The 16328-nt window shown below is 40.3% G+C and overlaps 1 protein-coding gene across 4 annotated transcripts in view; it reads right to left on the reverse strand.

The window, feature by feature from the left end:
• oxr1a (oxidation resistance 1a) overlaps positions 1-16328 on the reverse strand; it is a 136504-nt gene that overhangs the window by 86729 nt on the left and 33447 nt on the right. For all 4 annotated transcript variants that reach the window (XM_077599211.1, XM_077599214.1, XM_077599218.1 and 1 more), the window contains one exon: positions 625-809. In XM_077599211.1, coding sequence (XP_077455337.1) covers positions 625-809 — 185 coding nt within the window. The remainder of the gene's footprint in view (positions 1-624; positions 810-16328) is intronic.

Consider the following 16328-nt stretch of genomic DNA (forward strand, 5'->3'; position numbering starts at 1 on the left):
AATGCACTTTTGTTTTTCTTATTCGCGGAGCTCAATCTAAAAGTGCAGATGTGTGGCACACAGTTATGTTGTGACGACCTCAGTGAGCGGCATCAAAATGAACGAATAAATGTGAGGTTAGAGAACTAAAACAGTTTTTTCTGATAAATCAAAATTATTCGTTGTGCCACCCAGTACCTGCCCTAACGCTAACAGAATGAATTGCTTTTGCATATGCTTAAGCATGACATTTAGTGCAAAAGCCACTCGCGTTTGCCTGTACAGTGTTTGTAAAACAAACAAGCAAACAGCTTTCCTAGAGTCTAAGACTATGTGTTCCTTTTTGGTTGTTTTTGACCGTTAGTACTTAATTCTGAAACAACTACAGATTATTTTTTTGCGCTGTTGTTCAGTTATTTACCATCTACAATTTTAAATTATTTTTATACGACGAAACGTTACAATTGGTTCAACAACAAAATACCACTACAATTGAGTTTTATTGCAGATATTTTTCGGGGTAAATCTAAAAGCGCAAGTTACCTTTACACCAAATTTATCTCTATACAACCACGTGCCCTTCCAAGGTTTCAAAGTCTCTATGACAACAGAATATTATGTCGATAGAGGAAAGAAATCACCTACCAATGGTATAGCCTCTCTTCAGTTCGCTACACCGTGGGCTGCGACGCTGGGAGTTTGTGGTGTTGTTTTCTTGCACTGCAAGAACGGTGGCTGTTTTGGCCGCTTTGCTGACGGGCGAAGCAGGCATCAGAGTCGGGGAGAAGCCTTGGCTGGCAATATCCACTGACTGAGACTTATTTTTCAACCTGAAGTGAATAGAAAACCACAAGGGAAAAAAATCTTAAAATATATATGTTGTCATTTGAGGGTATACATTAGTATGAAAGGGATAGGGCACATCCAGGGTACGTAAACCTATGCATGTCACTGGTTGAAATTCAGAATGAGTCTTGAAATCGTCTTTGAGTGACCACTGCTGCAGGGCATATTTGCATTGGTTGACTTGAAAGGATTTTAATAGAAATTACATCACGTATGACATGTAAATCTGGAGCAAGAATCAATAGGTTAATCGTGCCATTGCGAAGGTGAACTTTATTAGCCACACTCCTTGCACAACAGTAGGTACCACAAAGACAAGTTTTAGTGTCTACAACAAACACTGAATAGCTGCATGGATATAAAGTTCTGGAAATGCATTCAACTGTTTGTGGTTAAGATCTACTCTGACAAATACAATTACATTCAATAACTACAGTGTAAAGAATGTACTTATTTATGCTTATGATAAAGTTATGGGGTGATTGTGTGCTTTTCGCCTCTTGTCCCCCCTGGCTTCCCTTTCCTCTCGTGGCCAGCTGTGTGTATTTTTGTGATTAGCCCCTGTCCGTCCGTGTATTTAAGCCTGAGTCTCTTGTTGGTGTGGGAGTATTACCTTTTCTACCTAGTGTTCCATTTGATCTCCTTCACGTAAGTCATGTTTTGCTTCTTTGTCGGTGTGCGTTCTTCCCCGTTTATTTGTCACTTTTGTACAACCATTTTTGTCATTAAAATCCTAAATTGTGCACCAGCAACTCCCTCGCTTTTTCTGCCTCCCGCATCCTGGGTTCTCTCTCGCCACGTAGCCAAGGTGATCATGACAATTGGGATAATATAAGAAAACCCACAACCACAAAATTGTTTGGCTAATGTGCTAACCAACAAACTGCCCTAATTTCCTGAATATGCATATTGTAAAGCTTATATACTAAATATGATTCATGCATTTTATTTTTTAACTTCTAATTATTTTTTTATTAATAGGCAATATATTTTGACAATCAAATAAAATTGTTTCACAATTTGTCTTTTCTTATTCAAAACTTTTTAGACCACAACCTTTATTTACACCAACACTTTTACTTAAATTATGAACTGGTTACAATCTAGTGAGTTCAGACACAGAAATTGTTCATCTGTGTGCTTTGTGGTTTTCCTGTTCTCCTTACATTTACAGTCATACCTCTACTTATGAATGCCTCTAGGTACAACATTTTCAGGCTACGAAAGCTTTTGAAATGCAAATGAGTGCATCAAGATGAGAAAAAGATCAAAGTTACGAAAAAGTCAGCCATGGGGCTTGTGGTCAGTAAGAAGGACATTGATGAGTTGGTCGAGGGGAACCAAAATGAACGCTCAACGAAGCAGGATTTAAGGCAACGCTCGGTAATACACGAGGAATTCAACGAGAAGGCGGCTGAGGAGGAAGCAGCCACCATTCCAACAGCACACATATGAAATAAAACGGGGGCGAAATTTTACGAACTTTCCAACTTCGTGGAAAAAACATCCTGAACAAGTGTTTACGAGTCGTGCGATCACCCAATTTGACGTTTGTCCTGTGCATTTTAGAAACATTATTAAAAGTCATCAAAGGCATTTGTCTTTGATTGATTTTTCTCAATTTTATTAGCATGAGATCTTTGTTATATGAGCCATTGTAACATTCCATCCCGTAGATCATTGATCATAAAATATATGTATTTCCTGTCATTGAAATATAATTTAATGTCCGATTATTATTTTTGCAGGCTTCTTTGATTTAAATGTACATCTTATAATTCCAAAAATACTGTTAGATTTTTCTACACCATAGAAAATGCGATTAAAACAGTTGTTAGGAGATTTTTTTTACATCCACTCTATAACTTATCAGGTTCGAAAGAACTATTTGCTTTTGCCACCTCAAGTTTCTGTGTCTTCCCTGGAGAGGACAATTTTGATGGAATTATTCTGGTAACATGCTTTCCAAATAAGTTCAGCATCTTTGCTTTCATAACATCTAAACCACAGCTGCTTGTATTTTCTCAATGGATGCAGATTAGTTTGAATATCTTCAAAGGCTGGTAGCGTAAATACTTAAAGATGGGTAAGATCTGTTTTTCTGATTATAAACCCCCAGCTTCATAGCTTTAAATAGTCAAATAACCCTCACATTTGGAACAGCTCCAAACAACCTAATTCACACAGACCTACATGGTCTTCCATCTATGAGGACAAACTGATAACATGACATTAAACAAAATCAAGATCAGCATAGTAAGCTCAAGTAGCAGAGTACTTGTCTCCCAGCCCTTGTAGCTAAATTGAAGTAGCCTAGAGCAAGATATTGAATCCACCCAACCCTGTTGCCCCTTCCTAATGCTCTTTCATCACTAGGTGAATAAGGAGACTGTGTTCAACCGCTACAGTTACCTTTAAGGTAGCAAAGTACCATTTGGGTGAAAGCCCATTTACCATTTGGTTTGGCAGTTTAAACTATTGAGGACCTAGGGCTCTATCGCTTAATGCAATGGTGTTTTTTAAATGATTTTTTACCCCTCATTTCATTGAATACATGTGCTTCGTCACAAGCTATGATGGGACAAGTCCCTCCTGCGAGCAGTTAGCGATGTACATCAACAAAGACAACACCTTGAGTTGATACTATCATGACAGCTGAAAAAAGTGTATACATGACAGTATCCAGGCACAGGCATTTTGATTTTATTCCTTTTTTTAAATCTAACCAGGCCCTGGAAGCTGTAGCATAGGCGCATTGCTTAGATTTGGTTTGGCAAAGGATGCATGCAAAAGGAAATTTGAGGCTAAGTCAAAGCATACTTATCACAGTTGCGGTAAGAGGGATTAGCCCAGAAAAGAAGAGCCTGTCTTTGCAATGCTGTCTTTTCATCCTCTAAGCTTTTTTACCCATACCTTAAAATGGGAGTCACACAATTTTTTATATTTTGCACTCCATATAGAGGAATGTGCTATATTGAGCCTGGTGAACAATGTTGGCAACAAAATGATATTTTGACTATTAAAATGTTGAGGTTAAGCTGAATCTTTCAGTAGTTCAATTCAAAGCAATTACTTGTGCTTACTTCCGGCCACCATTTATGTTTGGCACCTCACATTTAAAGTTTCAATTATATATCATTCTAGATGTTCAAGGAGACATGATTTAACCTTAACCATAAGTGCCCAGAATTTGTAAAACAATTATTAGTGGATTAAAATTACTGTATTAAACATGATGTGCAAATACTGCATAGAGAATATATATTTAACGAAACTTCAACCAAGCTTTTGGAATAATTTATTCCATTTTGTATGGCTGAATTAAACATTAGAATTAGTTTAACCAGCATACTGCCACAAATAATTTCATATATGTGCATTGCATTTATGCATTTATAAATTTCACGCAGAGCTGCAAGGTAAACTTCATGCTCCCTAGCCTACAACTACTTAATTTTAGAAAATGAAATTACAAGTGGGCAGCCTGGCGGATGAGTGGTTAGCATGTCGGCCTTACAGTTCTGGGGCCCTGGGTTCAAATCCAGGTCAGTCCACCTGTGTGGAGTTTGCATGTTCTCCCCGGGTCTGCGTGGGTTTTCTCTGGGTACACAGCTCTATCAGATACACTTAGTCATTTTTGATTAAGCATAATCGGGCATTCATTCATTCAATACATAAGGTCAATGACCACAATTATACTGCACTTAAAATATACCCAAGCATAATGTGGCTCTAATTAAGCATATAGAATACTTGTTTCAAGAACACGACGGGAATAATCTCTGTCAACAATCTTATCAACATCATTTTACCCCACACGTATCAAAACAGTCATTTCAAACGTGCAGTGAGAGCAATCATTACAAAACCATTGCAGATGTGTGAATAGCTCAAGTTTAACGAGCAAGTCATAGTCAAGGGATTAGACTAAAGCTCTGGTCCTGCTCCTGACACCAAGAGAACTAGGGCAACAACAACCTGTGGCCATGCATGTTAATGAGGCCTCTATTGCATCCGGGAGCATAATGAAATACGGCTGAACCTCGACACTGTTCGCTATGCTGTCGGACACCTCCGCATAATGATGTATAGAGCATTACGCCACATTACACTCATTTCCCTTCGCTAAATGCCACAGCACCAATTCTCTGTTGAAGGGTTATTGGGCAGTTTTGAGCAATGGGGCTTTTAACCTTCATGTCAATGTAATAAGAGCTTAAAGATAGCGACAACAATGAAACTGCATGAGCGGGATCACAGGCTACGGGTACAAATAGCATCTGGCGTGAGCCTTTTTTCTTGATCCCTTTTTTCTTGAAACCTCTAAATATATTTGTGCTTTTAGACATGAGTGAATTATCTTGCAGATGTTTCAAGATATAAGCCATTATTCAACTTTTTTTTACTTAAAAGCACAGAACTTGAGATAGAGGGCCTTATTTTCAGAGACTGTGTCCATCTGTTTTGGTACAAAACTAAACCTAAAAACTTTTTTATTGTCAGCACAGGTAATGGCATGTGTTTTGGAATTTGGTACTCAAATGATTTGAGAGAAAGAGCGTTCTACAAGTAAATCTTTTAGTGCACAAATTTCCCTTACCACATTCTGCCAGGGACATCTGCTATACTTCCTCATAGCAAGTGCAAGTCAACCTTCCACTGAGCAAATCACTTTCCGTTATTTTCAGAGAGAAACCTTGTTACGTCAACAAGTCTGCCCATTTTAAGGCAAATGCGAAGGAGTCTGCTTTTGTTATTTTGCTGATTTTCACCACCGTATCCAATGCCCCCTTTCCAGAGGACAGCCTTGCACCTGCCTACGAAGTTATTAAATTTGGTATTATTATATTATCATACTATGTATAAGAAAACAAAGAGTTTTAATAGCATCTGCAGTTGAAGACGACGATTGAAATGATTTTCTTGTGGGAAAGTAGAGAAGCAACAAAAATGAAAATCTGAAGAGTTGCTTTTCAATTTACAATAAATTGTTTATGATGAGTGAGATGTTGTTGAAATGGCTAAATTAATTATGTTGACTATTCAAGTTGCCATGCAAATATGTCTCCACAATCATTCTTTTCTTAGCATCACCACGTTATAATCTTAACGATTACTGCACGTCTAATCACTTTTTATAACTGCAGCCAGTGGCTTGGGGGTGATCTCATGCTTAAAGATCCATTAATTTGGTTAAATGACAAGCTAGCACCCAATGCTGGGAACGGCGAGAGGAAACAAGTAGCAAACATTGGAGATGGGGAGCTTAATTAAAAAAAATTAAGCCTTTAAATGGCAAGTGTAATTGAACAAAATTATAAAGCATTTATTTAATTCAATTCAGGCGAATGCTAGTGTTGTGAAATTTTTAAATGATGATTCATTCTAAAATGACGATTCAAACATTTTATAAGGAAAAATATGTAATTTTAACATGTCAGAAGGTATGCTTTCTCTAACATGATCAACAAATATACTAATATTTTAATATTTAAAAAAATAAATTACCATTTTATCAGCCTCACTTTGACATTTTGTCCACATATTATGAATCGGCGATTAGTCGATTAAATATGGATCCATAACAACTAAGGAACGAAGGAGTCCATTCACAAAATCTAGAATTTATTGAACAAAAGGAGCACGCCAAAAAATGCGAGTATCAAAAGGGGATAACAAAAACAGCACGACCGAGTCGGCGAATAAACTAAGGGTTTCAAAGTACAAAATACAAACATCAAAATCTTGGGGAAAGTCACAGCAAAGTATTGGGCAAGCAGGACAGTAAGCAAGGGCAAGGCACGCAATACTCCGACAACCCGCCGGATGTGGCCAGAGTTCTTAAAGACCGAATGCCTAAATCTACTGCAGGTCTGTTGATATCGCCCCTGTCTTGTTGAAAAGAACCACATAGCGGTCGCATCATATGTCTCGTATCTCAAGGCAAAAATTTGCTTGGAATTTTCCTGGTATTTCAAATTTCTCGTATGTTGGGACACTCATATGTCAAGGTATTACTGTATGTAAATCATGTCATCTCAACTTCTTCCGCTATATATATAGTTCAGGGCTTCGGGAAGTTCAGGGTTTGCATTATTAATATTTTTACACAAATTTTTACACTTACTGCAAATGAATATCGGCACCAAATATCGGTGTTAGCATTATTAGTCTTACATTATTATATATTTGCTTGCAATGAAGAAAGTGTTTCGCTTACTACATCTAAAATGCCTGCTTGCAACGAAGTAAATACTTTGCTCTTTAATTAAACTAAACAAAAGGGAAGCCGAATCCACTTGGACTGATGGAATGTGGAGAAGATCCTTCGGCTGCACATGACCTTCATTTGTTTTGACTATTTGATGTCTCACTTCTGTTTCCCACCCCTCCATTGAGAGTTGAGACGTCCATTGTAACTAGGGTCCTTGAAGTTAATAAACAAGAAAAGCAGCATGTGACGCCAGAATGAACCAGGGACTAGACCTGAACGATTTGATTTCTCTTTGCAAGAAAAAATCCAGAAGATTGTCTTTTCTCTTTATTTGTACGTGCATTTGGGAATGCCTGTTGGTGAACCTATCAATCGGCTACCGGCCTCCTCTAACTACTAATAATCAGTATCGGTCCTGAAAAACCCATATGGGTCGATCACTACTCATCCGTGACCGGACATTTCGTCGAAAGACGTTTGGTCCCCGGATGTTTGGTCGACCGGACGTTTGATAGAACGGACGGGCCGTCGACCGGACGTTTGATAGAACGGACAGGCCGTCGACCGGACGTTTGATAGAACGGACGGGCCGTCGACCGGACGTTTGATAGAACGGACGGGCCGTCGACCGGACGTTTGGTCGCCGGGTTCGCTCGCTGTCAAATTATGAGAGAGAGAGAGAGAGAGACAGAGTTTACTGTTGAAAGCGAGCAACCAGGTAATCTCTCGCTCTCAAAATTATAATCATGAGAGAGAGAGAGAGAGAGAGAGAGAGTCCGTTCTACCAAACGTCCGGTCAACACCCCGTCCGTTCTACCAAACGTCTGGGGACCAAACGTCTTTCGACGAAACGTCCGAGTGCCCTACTCATCACATAATCGTGTGTGGATACTAAAATTAATCAAATAGGTTTCTGCATGTAGAGCCAGCATTAATACACAAAATTTACACCACAATACCAGAAAAAAACACTACCAAACATTCAGTCGCACTTTCAAAACAGTCCGTGAGGTGACATTTTTATTCTTCTATCACTTAGTAGAATCTGCCAACAACAATGCCAAACTGCTCTACTAAAAAGGTCCATAAATCGCCCAATGAGGAAAAAGGCTGCCATTATCCGAAATGTATTGATGCACCATTAAAACGCACAATGGCCAGAGCTTTTCACATGATTCGTCGAGGAATTATCTTAAGTGTCAAAAGGCATGGAGGGAGGAGAGAAGGTGGGGGGGAACTCATTATGTATCTGGCTGTGACTCTAGGGCAGGGGTGGCGAACACAGCTCTCGAGCCGCAAGCGGCTCCCAGCTTCTTATTATATGTTGTAAATACTGTGGCTCTTTACCACGTTTCATGTTTTTCTTTATTCCCTCTTAAAACACGCTCAAATCCATCATTGTATTTCAAAAAACATTTGGCAAATTGAATTATTTTATGCTGATTCAGGCGTAAGGTGTGGCTCTTTGACTCTCACAGTTTAAAATGTTTGGCTTTTTGCGGCTAACCTGTTCGCCCTAGAGTCTAGGGCATGTTGTTTTTCCTTTCTCACTTGCTGAGAGTCTGTACAGTGACACTTGGATAAAAAAAAAAACACCCTGTCAGAGTCAGCTGTTAAATCACACACAGCCTCCAGTGGGTGACTCACAGAGTACCCATGTGGAGCATGGGACTATGACTGCAGTCTGCTACTGTCCTACTTCACTGTTTCTCCCTGTTCCTCGTTGCTAGCCTCAATCTTCTTCTTGTCCTCTCATTGGCCAAATGCCGATGAGAGCCAGCAGAATGATTGGTCAGCATTATTAGAGGCAACAACGTCAAAGCAGTGTGGCTTGTGATTGTGCAGGAATCAGAGATGCATTGTTTCAACTGATAATGTGCAGCAGCATGTTCAAAATACCATGCAAGCTCATTATGGCTCCAAGAGAAGTGTAGCAAAGCTGGAAAGTTATGCTTCACACTTCATCAAACTGCATTTAAACTCTTGGAAAGAAAAATATGCTTGTTAAGAAAAAAAAGGAGAAGAAAATCACTAACATAAATGGTATGCCGACATTTAAATAGAATCGCGAGAAAATAGTTAAAATTAGTATACAGTTTTTGTCGATTCAGGCATTTTCTGAACCGCTTATCCTCACAAGGATCGTGGGGGTGCTGGAGCCTATGCCAGCTAACACCCTGAAATGGTTACCAGCCAATCGCAGTGCAAAGTAACATTCATCCATGTTGTGTAATGTGAAAATGTCGGTCCTTTTGGAGACGGCTTCAACATGGGATATTTCGTCGAATACGAATCAATAAACTTCTGCAAGTGCCTGGGTTTCTTATTGGAAGTTTCATCCAAATTGCCATCCAAATTGCCATCCATTTTGCGCTTAACCCGAGACTTACCAGTGCTGTGTACGCCTACTTCCTTTGGAACAACCCCGAAAATGATAGGATTTGTTTCAAAACAAAAGACTGGTGGTTTAGTCAGCCTTAATAATATTTCCCTTATGAAAAAAAAATGAAAACGAAAATGTTAAAGCGATAGAGGCTACTTATGCAATCGATTCCAAATCGATTGCCACGCTGGATTCGCACAAGACGAACCATTTGTCAAAACTTGTAACTCGGATGATTCACAATGCACTCGTGTTACCGAATTCATTTGGTTTACAGTGCAGTTGAATCAAACGCGGAAGTACAATGGGGAAGACGAAGCGATGGTGTGAATTTCGAGGCATTTAAATTGGGAATTTGGTACTTTTCCGAAATGGTTGTTTCAAAAAAAAATTAAGTGACAATCTTTTTGGATTTACGGAGTTTAGGGAGGTTGTCCAGAGTCACAGAGTTTGCGTTACTTATCCGTGTAAACTCCAGAAATTCTGGAGAAGTTGGCAGCTTCAATTATGCAACAATGGGCAGCCATCAGTCAGGATTTGCTTCAGAAGTTGATCGACAGCATGCCAGGAAGAATTGCAAAGAAGGGTCAACACTGCAAATGTTGAGCTATTGCATGTAATTCTCAATAAATCCTTTGATACTAGTGAAATGCTTCTAATTGTATGTCATCATACCATAGAAACATCTGGCAGACACCCAAAAACACTGAAGGAACAGACTGTGAAAATGTAATATTTGTGTCATTCTCAAAACTTTTGGCCATGACTCTATGTCATGTTAGTTTGTCATTCATTCAGGAGTGCAAATTTTGAAGTCATACTAATACAGGACGAGATGGCATGGCTCAAAATATCAATTTGAGTTCATCATAAAATGATGTTTGATGGGATAAAGGTGAGTTTTTTTTCCTCACAATTCCCCCAATCAAGAATTTATTTTCTTTTTTATAAAGAATATCTAATGTTTATACGAGGCTTTGAATCATCATCACACATTTCCAGCACATCTAAGAAGGGAAGACACAACTTCCTCTAGCCCAACTCCACAACCTTCGCCCTGACTTTTGATGGTCTCGACAACTCTATTCTTACGGACCATTCTGGCATGCCTTGCGCAGACCGCCTGATAGTACTTCAATAAATGCGTACACTTATGTTTCCATGCCTTTCCAGTTGTCTGCTTCCTCCCACACATGGAGCATAACAACTCGAAGCTATTGAAGTGGTTTGACATCAGGCAGTGCACTTTCTAATAGAAAGAAAAAAATATGGCACACATTCAAATTGACACCTTTAGTTAAAAAGTGCACATTGATGAAGTGGGAACATCATTCCTATTTGTGCCAGCTGAATACTGAAAAATCTGATTTTCTCCACCAGCATGCACACTTTCACATCTGGTATATTTGCAAAGAAGGCACAGACTGGCCGCAGGCATCGACAGCTGCCACCACTGGTGTCACTGGCACAGGCTGATCAGGTCGCACATTTGCCTTGCCCCCCATAGGTCAACTGGAAATTCATGTGTGGAATCATGTGATTATTTGCAGTTTGCATGATGACTGTAATATTGCGAGCGTCTGGCAGTGATGACAGAATGCTTCCTGAGCTCTTCCTGATTTCAACTTCTCCTTTCTACTTCTGCTCCTCAAAAAAACATGTCTTCTTCCCTCCTGTGTACAGTCAGTTGGCAGCCTGCTGCTTGACCCAATGCCCTCTGCAGCACGCACATTTGGCAGCAGTTGGCATATTCTACAACTTGCTGAAATACACAGTGCTTATTAATATCTTACTCTAATTTGACAGAAAAAGCTGACTAAAACGTGGGATTTTCCTCGCTGTAAAAAATGGGAGGATTGTGTAAATGAACTTAAGGCTTTGGGGCTCCAATAACATTTTAGTAAGGAGAAAAAAAACATATTTATATTGTGTACACAAGGTGCCACCCGGTGTTGCAGTGGTTCTCTTCAGTGCGAGCAAGCATGGCTTCGATTCCCACTGAGTGGCTGCGTGTGAATGTGAATGGTTGTCTATGACTGTCTGGCAAGCAGTTTAGGGTGTAGTCCGCCTTTGGCCCAAAGTTAGCTGCGATAGGCTCTAGCACCACCCAACCCTGACAAAAATAAGCGACTTTGACAAAGAATATGCAAGGTAAGTGATTAGCATTTTCATTGCTGAAACTCTACAACACCTGCCTGGAGAGGGTTAATGCAATAATATAACATGACATAAATGAGGGATGACATTATAGTAGCTGGTGTAGGGAAAGATGATACGGCACTGGGTGATTTTCTGTGTCGACCCCTCATGGACAAGCCGAAAGTGTAGTACTAGTAGTAGATAAAATGATATGGCTTCCTCCTACGTCCCAAAAACATGCGTGAATGGTTGTTTGTCTTGTTTTGCCCAGGCTGGCAACCGATACAGGGTGTCCCCTGTCAACTGCCCATAGTTTTCTGAGAATTAGTGTTTAATAAATTGAAAGATTCTTCAGCAAGATGAAACATGGTGTTGCTGGACAGAAAAATACAATATATGCCAACCCCCTTCTTCCAACAGTGGATGAACAAGACAAAAGGTGTTAGGATGTTGGGTGGCAAAAGAAGAGTTCCATAATGGAGAGTGACAGTAGAGATTGATTGGCATGGAAAAAGAAAAGGAAGCCTCCGGCACTTTTAAGGGAAGGCCTTGTCACATCCAAAAGACTAGCATACATCACAAATAAACACGTCATAAACTAGTACAACCTTTGTCCGGTCAGTTCTACCCGCTGACTTAGATTAGTCTGACCACATACAAATAATGTTTACAGAACAAACGCCTGTGAATTACATAACATGACCGCTGCACATGTCTAAAAGGGCACCGACATAATTTGGGTCACTAATCCCCTGCAAAATGTTAGTGGCGTTTTTACTCTGTTTTTATTCCGGGCAAACTATCATTTTTCCTCAGATGTACGTAGATAATTTGTGGTCATTTCTTCATTTTTTCTACCGCTTAGCCTCACAAGAGAGGCGGGGGTGCAGGAGCCTGTCTCAGCCAACTATCAGGACAAGGTGGGGGACACCCTCAATTGATTGCGACTGAATCGCTGGGCACAAGAAGATGGATGACGATTTGCGCTCACATTCAGACAGCGAAGCAATTTAGATTATTAAATTAGCCTAACATGCATGTTGTTGGGACATTGGGAGGAAAGCTGAGTACCCGGAGAAAACAAACACAGGCCCAGGGGAAACTCCACACAGTGAGGACCGACCTGGGATTGAACCCTCGACCTCAGAACAGTGTGGCTGATGCGCTAACCACTCGTCCGATGGAACACCATCATAATACAGTAGTACTTTGACATACGAGTGCCCCAACACACAAGAGGTATGAAAAAAATTCTGAGCAAATATTTGCCTTGATATGCGAGAAAATTTGAGATCCGCGCATACGAGACAGCCAGGTGGCCGAGTCTGCGAGAGGCTGCTTATGACAACAGCGCACTGACTTTCTCGCCACATCTCCCTCACGTAAAGATATCTATGAACACTGGGCATACAAGTTGCGTTTTTTTGCGTTAATCAGTGCAGAATTAAGGGGAAAAAATGCGTCCAAAGCAAGCCGGTGCAATGAAGGGTAGTGAGAAGAAAAAGCGTGTGATGACAATTGATATTAAGCATGAAATAAACGAAAAACATGAGAGTGGTGTATGCGTGACTGAGCTGGTTCGCCAATACGAGAGGAGTACTTCGACAATATCTACTATCCTTAAGCAGAATACTAGGTTCACTAAAAGGCATTCCCAAATGCACGCACAAATAAAGAGAAAAGACAATCTTCTGGATTTTTTCTTGCAAGGAGAAATCGAGTCTAGTCCCCGCTTCGTTCTGGCCTCACATGCTTCTTTTCTTAGTTTATTAACTTCAAGGACCCTAGTTACAATGGACGTATCAACTCTCAATGGAGTAGTGGGAAACAGAAGTGAGATGTCAAATAGTCAAAACAAATGAAGGTCATGTACAGCCGAAGGATCTTCTCCACATTCCAGTAGTCCAACTGGATTCGGCTTCCCTTTTGATAGTCTAATTAAGGAGCACAAAGCATTTACTTCGTTGCAAGGAGGCATTTTAGATGTAGTAAGCGAAGCACTTTCTTCATTGCAAGCAAATATATAATAATGTAAGACCAATAACCCTAACACAGAAGGATGCTACAAAGGATTTCAAGCCTTCCAAAGGACTAACCATAATTCCACATCCCATCAGTCCAACTGGATTCGGATTCCCTTTTGTTTAGTCTAATTAAGGAGCAAAGCATTTACTTCGTTGCAAGGAGACATTTTAGATGTAGTAAGCGAAGCACTTTCTTCATTGCAAGCAAGTATATAATAATGTAAGACTTATAACCCTAACACAGAAGCATGCTACAAAGGAATTCAAGCCTTCCAAAGGACTAACCATAATTTCCAAGCTGCGCAGTGACATTCATAACGAGATAGAGAGCCTTCTTTTAATATGGATAAAAGATAAACAGTTAGCGGATGATAGTGTGACTGAGTCGATAATGTGCGAAAAGGCCAGCGGAATCTACATGGACTTGAAACCAAAGCAAGCATCTGAAAAAGACACCAGCAAAACCCTTCAAAGCGAGTGGTGGCTGGTTTGATAGTATAAAAAAACGAAATGGACAAAACGAACACTCGGTTCTGAGGCATGGAGAAGCAAGAAGTTCTCGACCTCGAAAGACGTAGTGGAATACATTAGCATCTTTGCCTCGGGTATTGCGCAAGAAGCTTTAAATTTAGTGTAACGTATTTTTAAGTGGGCGGCCCGGTGGAGCGAGTGGTTAGCGCGTCGGTCTCACAGCTCTGGGGTCCTGGGTTCAAATCCAGAGTCGGTCCACCTTTGTGGAATTTGCATGTTCTCCCCGGGCCTGCGTGACTTTCCCCTGGGTACTCCGGTTTCCTCCCACATTCCAAAAACATGCATGGTAGGCTGATTGGACAGTCTAAATTGCCCCTAGGTATGGGTGTGAGTGTGAATGGTTGTCCGTCTCCTTGTGCCCTGCGATTGGCTGACCACTGATTCAGGGTGTCCCCCGCCTCTGGTCCGGAGTCAGCTGGGATAGGCTCCAGCACCCCCCGCAACCCTAATGAGGATAAAGCGGTTCAGAAAATGAGATGATATGATATGAAGATTTACTACATCTGGGCATGACTGCCGTTCCAGTGCTTGAGGAATCCATGCAAGAGTAAATCAGGAGCAAAATCTTAATCAATGCATCCTGAAGGCGCAGGTGATAACAGGATTGATAGATGGTGCTGCTTTTACTCACATCTAGAATACAGAAAGGCTTATTATCACGGGTGTGTCCTTTTTCTTTTTAAACTAAATGCCATTGATGGTTACATTACGAGAGAATATGGATGTTAATAGATTATATGATTTTCTTTCTTTCCCTTTGACTGTTAGCACAACAATAAGATATATAACTACACGGGGGCTGTGGTGTGTAATGTGAAGACTGAACTTGACGGTCAAATATGACAAAATATGTTTTGGCAGTTGCATGTGGTCTCAGCTGCATGGCTGTGATAATACTGCTGCAGGCAATGTCATTTGCATAGCACTTGAGGAGATTATTCCATTTTTTTCCCAGCAAGGTGCGCTCTGCTTTTTAGCTTGTTGCAAGAGGTAATTGTGCCTGTCGGGGTTGTTGACATTTCATTTTCCATTACATCAAACTTTGTCCAATTGATCTTTTTTGAGAAAACATTCTTCTTCAGAAAGATTATGTAGTAGCAGCTTGGAGTAAGTACACACAAAGCATTTTTTTGACCCTGGAATAAAGGACTGCAGCACTGAGTCAGCTTGTCCTCATATGCAAATTAGCCAAGTCAAATAAAAATTGACATAGATTAGCAAAGACAAGGAACGGAAGTACACAACAGTGACTTGAGCACGCCTTGCCCCTCTCTTAACTGCACATTTCCCATTGTCTTTCCTGATGGCTGAGTACTCATTTTATTGTTACTGTCCTAATTGTTCATTCTTTTACAACTTGCATGATAACTAAGCCTTGCATGTGACATAATTATATTTTGCTAGATGAAAGAAAGTAACAAATCAAATCACTGATTCTAGTATGTTTTAGTAAAGGGATTTACAATGTGAAAAATTAGCCTTTTTTAAAAGTTATTTTGCTCCACCTTGCATTGGGGGGTCCATTGGTTCTTTTTATTTGTAATAGAGGCCCATTTAATTTGAACTATTAGTATTAATATTTTTCAGAAAATGAACGGATGAATGTATATTGCCATTGCTCATTCATTCATTCATTTTCTGAAGTGCGTATCCTCACCAGGGTCACGGGGTGCTGGAGCCTACCCCAGCTGACTTCGGGCCAGAGGCGGGGGACACCCTGAATCGGTGGCCAGCCGATCGGAGGGCACGAGGAGATGGACCACCATTCACACTCATGCGTAGGGGGCAATTTAGAGTGTCCAAGCAGCCTACTATGCATGATTTTGGAACGTGGGAGGAAACCGGAGTACCCAGAGAAAACCCACGCAGGCCTGGGGAGAAGATGCAAACTCCACACAGTAGGACTGACTTTGATTCAATCCAAGGACCCCAGAGCTGTAAGGCCGACGCGGTAATCACTCAACCGCCGGGCCGCCTATATTACCATTGTAAAAATCTAATTTTGCAATTAATTTTTATCATATTATCCATATATTTGTCATATTTAATTGCCTCGCAATTAATTGTCAGTCATATAGTCAAAGGGTGTTGATTAGCATCACCTGCTTTAATATTTGACAGAAATGGGAGGATTCAGATTGGAAATATTTTAAATTAGAGTAACGCTTAATGTCAAAACAATAAAGAAAAAAGAATGAGTAAAGTGTGTTGA

This window comes from Stigmatopora argus, chromosome 4 (assembly GCF_051989625.1).
Source record: "Stigmatopora argus isolate UIUO_Sarg chromosome 4, RoL_Sarg_1.0, whole genome shotgun sequence".
Taxonomy (NCBI): Eukaryota; Metazoa; Chordata; class Actinopteri; order Syngnathiformes; family Syngnathidae; genus Stigmatopora; species Stigmatopora argus.